A 7,423-nucleotide genomic window follows, 5' to 3' on the forward strand; every position below is an offset into this window, starting at 1 on the left:
CCACTTGGGGTTCGTAGTAGAGTTCAGCCAGGTAACATGCGGTCTGTATTGTTGCATTACTCTCAGCAAATTCTCAAAGCTAAACATATAGACTAGGTGTTTTAATTTTATGGGCTGAAATCGAAACTACTTCAGTTAAAGTCAATTAGGTAACTTTTTCTACAGTTTGGACAACTTCAGTGAGTTTCAGTGGGTTTATGCAGAATGTCTTAAATTGGTTTCATCTTACCCTGGATTGTTGAATAACCGGTTTGGTGACCTTTATGCAGATGGTTTACCTGTTTTCGACAGAGGCATAACAAACACATTAGCTGACACTTCTTTTACCTCTTTCCACTTTTTATTACTTCCACTTTCCACTTTTAAGCATTACTTTTAAATGAGTGATCAATTTAGACTTTGGGTTGGAAAGAGGAAGGGAATTTTTTGTTCTCTTTATGGGGTCATTGTGCTTCATGACTGCTGTATCCGAATGACCCTTTGTGATCCATGGAATTACCAGTTTTATGAGATGAGATGACGTTTAAATGGAAAAAAATGTCATCTGCTTCCAATAGAGACACTAAAGCAAAATCCTATTATTGTCATCAGGAAATCATGCGAAGAATTTTACTTGCAACACTCTGAGCTGTTTTGTGTTATGCAATGTTATTGTGTGTGTGTGTTTATGTGAGGGTGTGTTACAAATTGTGCAAACTGTGTCCATGGGACTTGCACTACATTTTTTAAATATAGAACATTCCTTACCCTTCATTTTCCTTAGAAAACATGGAAAAGATTAGTGTGATATTTAGTTACTGAATTACACTACCATTGAAAAGTTTGGCCTCTGTAAAAAAAAAGAAGAAAAAAAAAGACATTCATTCTTTTATTCAGCAAGGATGCGTTAAATTGATCACAAGGGACAATAAAGACATTTATAACGTCACAAAGGATTTCTATTTCAGATAAATGTATTTTTTATCAAATATAGGCTTGGTGAGCATAATAGACTTCTTTTAAAAGATTTAAAAATGAGTACCAACTTTTAAATGGTATTATATGTGTCTTGTTCAGAAATATGTAGTTATATACACACACAGTATAGTGATTTAAAGTGTCTCTCTGCTCTCTTCAGGTGCTGTGCTCGCGGACTCTCATTCCATCGCTCAACGCAGCAGAATGTCCGTACCTGAAAACAACATTGGTAATCAAATCTGTCTGTTATCAAGATATACGCTGCAACGTGATCTCATGATCATTCGTATGAATTTTACGTAACATGTGTTCTATAAAACTTACATTTACTTACGTTTTTACAGGCACTAAAACGTACAATACTGACGTATTTTCAGCATCTAAACGTACAAAACTGACAACACCTAAAAATGCATCCTTGTGAATATTGAAATCGCGGCATTAATTTGATTAGTTTTTAGTTCTCATATGAATTAGCTTGTTTTCAATTGTATTATTAAATTGTTTACTTGTGAAATGATAACATTTCGTTTTGTTGTGATTTCTGCTGCCAGCTCGTTTCCAAGAATATGCCTACATAATGTTAAACAAGACTTCACTTTAAACCTTAAAATAAATTACATTTCTGCAATCGTTTAACCTTTACTTGTCATATAATGTTTACTTTGATTGTCATAGGCCACAAAAGGCGTTTTTTCCCAACATGCTGTGACTGACAATAGAACTATAAAATACACCAAAAACGCAGAATCCATACGACTGCGAGAAACAGACCCAAATCCAAGCCTTTTTTCGGCGATCTGCTTGCTTCTCCATCCCGAGCAGCGAGTCTAAATTCTGCTCTGGATCACACAAACCTACTGTATTCCGCCAGAAAGGACTGCGGGTGCAACGCATCATTTGGATTACAATAAATAATGTTTGCAATAAATAAATTATTGTAATTGCATTTATCTGTCTGTCATATTTTGTTATACTGTACAGAAATGTTTAGGTTTACAGGAGTGGGATTAGAGACTATCAAAATATTTTAATGCTATATTGTTACTAAAATGGCTATTTTTCTGCATATTTCGGTCATTTGCGTTTTATATCCTTTTATATTTGCTATAAAATGGGTAGGTTAAGGTTTGGGGGTAGGTTAAGGGGTCTAAAAATCTAAATTGCGTATTAATAAAATTATAAAAATGTATATTGGCTGTAAAATAAGTAGGTTTAGGTTTGGAGGTAGGTTAAATCGAAATCGCTTATTGATAAAATGCATTGATACGAATATCTTAATGATATAAAAGATACGTAAATATTTTTTTGCGTTTGTACGTTTTAAACGTTGAAATACGTCTAAATTGTACGTTTTAGCATTAATAAAAACTAACAAAAATATACGTTTTGTGCTTGTAAATGTTACGTATTAATACCTACGTATAAACATGAGACCAGGCTGGATATACCAGTGAGACTGGTTCTCAGACATGAGTGATTATGACACAGCTGAGGAGTGATGCTTAACTGACTGAACATTTTATAAATAGCTCAATTTGTGTCAGAGCTCTCAACAATCATGCTCAACTAATAATATATAATAAAACACATTAATTGATCCTTTTGTAATTAATTAAAAGAGGGTATGGGGGTCCAGGACCCAGGGACTGCTCAATTCTGAGAATTGATTAAAAAAAAAAAATTTCTTGAGCAGCAAATCAGCATAAACTGAATAATGGCCTCTAAAAACATTTGTAAAGAATTAAAAGTTTGTCTGGGGGAGTCCAGGACACATTTGCATAGTAGTCTTGAATACTAATCTTTCACAGTTCAATTAAAACTGAGATTGTATGAACTTCAAAATGGATGATAGACACTATTTTGTCTTTAGTTGTATCCATTTTACCAGGTACTTGTGACAGATAAAACAATACATATTCTGTATCTCTTTCCTCAGACGTTGAACCTCTTCCTGAAATGGCATCAGATGAATTCCAAGGTATTTTATCTTTATTTTGTTTTACTATTTAAATTAAATAAGTTTTTGTGTTTTTACATTGTCCACATCTTTAAGCAGAGTACAGTTGTACACTATTGGTTCTAATTTCTTCTTCCCATCTGTCTTGCCGTATCAGAGAAGTGCCTGGCTCCCGCACAGACCGGACTCTGCAAAGCCTCCATTAGACGCTATTACTACAACAATGGCACCTGTCAACTATTCATCTATGGAGGTTGTGGTGGCAACCAGAACAATTATAAGACTGAGGAATCATGCATGACAACCTGCACAGGTACACTTGTGTGTGACTGGTCATTTCCTGATCATCCATCATCGCTATAAATCACTATGAAATTATAACTCTGTGTGTATGTATCCCAGTAAGGGTCATTCCCAGCAACAAGAATGAACCTGTCGTTCCCACTTCTCCTTACAGCATCCGCAGCTTTGAAGGTAAAATGCCAAAAAAAAGTCACGTCAATAATCTCTGTCAGATTCTACATCAGCGGTCTCGAATTTCTGCATTTTAAAGTATTGCCAATAATGCAATAGTGAATGTTTATACAATATGAACCAAACTTTCTTTATCCTGTAATTTAATACAGAAACATGTGCCATGCCATCCGACTCTGGCCCGTGCCGTGCAGCCTTCCCAGTGTTTTACTTTGAGCCCAACACTCAGTCTTGTAAGCCCTTCATCTATGGAGGCTGCCAGGGAAACCTAAACCGCTACAGCAGTGAGGAAGAGTGCATGGCAGCTTGCTCCGGGAAAGATGGTAAGAGGACAACAGCAATTCTCCTTCTGGTAGTACATTTGTGACTTTGTTTTGCTGGTAGCTTATATTGTTGTATTTATTTTTCTACAGGTTACAAATGTAACCGCTGGACTCCAGGTAAGGCATTGTTAAATACCTGATATGTATTAAAATTAATTTAATTCATTAGAATGATCATAATTATAGTAATTATATTAATTCATTCTAAATTCAGTTTTTATCTGAAGCAAACTTTAAATACCTTATATATGTTATAAATGGTTCTTTTATACTTTTTCAACTTGATTTCGGCATGGAAACACTCAAGGGAGCTGGCATGGTTTTAAAACACCTAACAAACATCCAACCAGTTATAATTTATATGCCCACACTTGTTTCCAAAGGTTTGGGGTCAGTAATATTTTGTTAAAGAAATTAATTTAAGTCAGCACCAATAGCCTTGTGGTTAGTGTGTTGACACATAGCACAACTGCATTCACAGTGACCCAAGTTCAATTCCTGTCTCGAGGTCCTTTGCCGATCCCCCTCCCCTCTCTCTTCCCAGTGCTTTCCTGTCGTCTCTCTACTGTTGTATCTCAATAAAAAGGCATAAAAACGACTTTAAAAAAATAGGCATTTATTTACAAATGATTTCTATTTCAAATAAGTGCTGTTCTTTTGAACTTTTTATTCATCAAAGAATCCTGAAAATAAATGTGTCATGTTTTCAACAAAAATATTAAGCAGCACAACTGTTTTCAACATTGATAATAATAAGAAATATTTCTTGAGTTGGTTTTGATTACAAAATTTAACATGTCTTGCGTATCTTATTCCCAGCCTTCTTCCTAGTGGCCACCCTGGCCATCATGTCTGCCCTACTTCTGGTAGGTTTGATCCTGATCGCAATGCGCAGAAACGCCCACAGCAGGTCCTTCATTCTGGATGATAAGGAGGAGTTACTGCCTGCAGAGGAGCAGGTGTCCTATGAGAAGCAGCTGCCCAAAGTAGAATCAAGCTAAAGCCAGAGGCCTTTCAGTGTCTGGTATGAACATCCATCTCATGGCACTCCCAACATTCAGCTGAATTAAAACTACTCAGTTACATGAAACTTCCAATTTGACTATATACATTTTGGTAGAGGTTCCAAATGAGCATACGTAGAACATTATACATTATGCACGTTTTGCAAACGTGTACATTAGTCACACATATGACATGTGAAATTAATTAAGAATAAAGTTTGTTTCATTGTTTAAAAGAGATATTCAACACTATTTTTAACTGTGGGATATGTTGCACTAAAAATTGGTAAGTTGGTTGAAATACTTCCGTTACCTTCTTTGACATCTGTCACTTTTTATGGTTAGAATCCTACATAGTAGAAGTAAATCAGCTTTCAGGGATGTATTTATTGCCACAACTATAGTGACAAATCATGTAATGAATAATGAAGTGGTTTCTCATAAGTTTTTTCTTTCTTCACTTAAATGTATATGTATGCATTTATACATAAGAATAATTGATTGAGGAGATTGATGAGTTGAAATTAATTTTTACGTGTTTATAACACACATGGCACATTTTTATTGAGAATGATTCTATGTAAGTCATTAAACCTTTGCTACAGTCCATAGCCTTGTTCTTTGATTGGAAGCATATATAAAAATTCAGTAGATATGAGAAAATAAAAATGCATACATGAGAAAATACAATGATACTATAACAGAAAATGTTATATATATATAAACAATATCTATCCTGTAGTAGCAACTGCAGACATTTGTTGACTAATTTGCCCACTGACCTGTATGTGACAGATGACTCTTTAATTCATGCCAGCCTATACTTTTTTAAAAAGCATTGTTATTTTAAAATCTTCAATAATAAAGGCAATTTATTCAGTTTGGGTTCTTTTTCCAAGTTCTGATTTGTTGATATGTTAGCGCATCAAGAAGCAATAGGACAGACCGGTCCTAGTTACACAAGGAAGTTGTCAGTTTATTTATTTAAATCCAATTTTGCCTGTTGATTTCAAACACCATTTTTGTCAGAAATTAGGATCATTTTGGGTTTCACCCTCCAAGCTAAAACTCCATTATAGCTCCTGGGTAAATAAGTGAACACAATTAAACCGTTAGAGCAAGAGTTAACTATATAATGAAGGTAGATTATACCTGGAAGGTCATGACAGAGGGATTTTTTCATTAATGTCAGGGGCAGGTATTTATTGTTGAAAATCTTACATGACTATTAATGGCATTTAATGTGTAAGGAATGAACAGGTATCAGTGTAAATCAGCATGTTGTCCTTATTACAACATTCCCTACTAAATACTTTTTATGGGCAATAACTGTGTGTGTTAATTAAATTTAAGACTTAAAATATCTTCCTAATCAGAAACTGACTTTCAATAAACCTACTTTTTAAAGGCAATTTCTGATTAGGTACATATTTTAGGTACAGAAACATTTGTAAACAAAAATAATAAAAAACCCTGTCCCCTAGTGGTAATTTAAATTCATTTTAATATTAATATCATTTTAATGGCCACTAGGGGGCGATGGTGGATTTGATGTTGGCACAAGTTTTTAGGAATACAAGGAAATGCAAAGTCAGTTCTGTATTATTTTGGTCATGTTTTAATTAATATCACATGTACCACACTCCAATCATGAAAGTGCATTTTATATTCTCCAGTATTGAGAATACAAATCATTTTATATTCTCATATTCTCAAATCTTTTACTCTGAATGAAAACTGTGAATAAAGAGTAAGACATGAGCAAAGAATACCCCCCTTAAGTATCTAGTAAAACAAAATGTGTTTTAAAAATCCATCTTTAACTAAGAATGTGTTTAAATTACTAAACAGCAAAAACATCAGCGTTGTTGCTGTATGGGGTACAGGCACAGTGAACCCCATTTATAATCTGTGAAGAGAAAGTCTCACACACCGAGCAGCATTTGGAATGTAGGTCCTGTCTTTGTCTCAGCAAGCTGAGAGCTCTGAAATTAGGTCATAAAGACCGAGCGATTAGCTCATTTCCCAGTCATGTAAAATCACCCCCTCCACTCACACAGAACAGGCAAAAAAAAGGAAGGCAGGAGAACATAACAAAACGTTTGACTTACATAGCAAACTTACTGCAAAGTCTTTGTGTCAAGCATTACAAGTTTACCATGAATAACCTGACTAGACTAGGATCAATACAATTCACAGGGAAAGAAATAAGTCAAAAGGTCTTGATGGAGGTGTTTTGGAAAACTGAGGAATGAGGGGGTCGTGGCTGACACTTAGATCAGGAAAGTGCAGTGTGGGAAATGCGGCATGTTTACAGAGCCCTATACATCTACTGCAGGGCTCCAGGATGTTGTAAGGGGCCTTTGTGTTTGAGTGTGTATCTGAGCCTTGGCCTTTGTAACCCCTGCATGTTGTCAGTGCCCTTGGTCATCTGTTTTCCATCCCGTGTAAGTGTAATTTTGTGTGACACCCCTCCTTACCCATCACACCAGCTGCCTGACTAACTGCAGAGATGCTCGGCATCCCATGAATGTGAGAGCGCCAAGCCTCCTAATTCACCCAAACACACAATCATCTTGAGTCAAGTTATTGAGAGTTTAAACAGACTCACATTAACGTTTGTCAGCAAGTAACTGTTAAAAGGTGGAGGGATGTTCTCATTCTAGAAAGCATCTGATTGTGTGACCAACAGAAGAGCCATACAT

The 7,423-nt window shown here is 35.4% G+C and overlaps 1 protein-coding gene across 1 annotated transcript; it reads left to right on the top strand.

Annotated features, from left to right (window-relative positions):
* Positions 1-1,117: 1,117 nt before the first annotated feature.
* Positions 1,118-5,597, top strand: LOC107578007 (putative Kunitz-type serine protease inhibitor; the record flags this gene model as incomplete). The annotated part of the gene is made up of 7 exons (XM_016264019.1): positions 1,118-1,186; positions 2,897-2,938; positions 3,075-3,230; positions 3,320-3,391; positions 3,544-3,714; positions 3,805-3,831; positions 4,534-5,597. Coding segments are annotated over 7 exons (719 nt in total), but the record flags the coding sequence as incomplete, so codon positions are not given.
* Positions 5,598-7,423: the final 1,826 nt, after the last annotated feature.

The sequence above is a fragment of the Sinocyclocheilus grahami genome, unplaced genomic scaffold (assembly GCF_001515645.1).
Source record: "Sinocyclocheilus grahami isolate Dianchi unplaced genomic scaffold, SAMN03320097.WGS_v1.1 scaffold8279.1, whole genome shotgun sequence".
Lineage (NCBI taxonomy): Eukaryota > Metazoa > Chordata > Actinopteri > Cypriniformes > Cyprinidae > Sinocyclocheilus > Sinocyclocheilus grahami.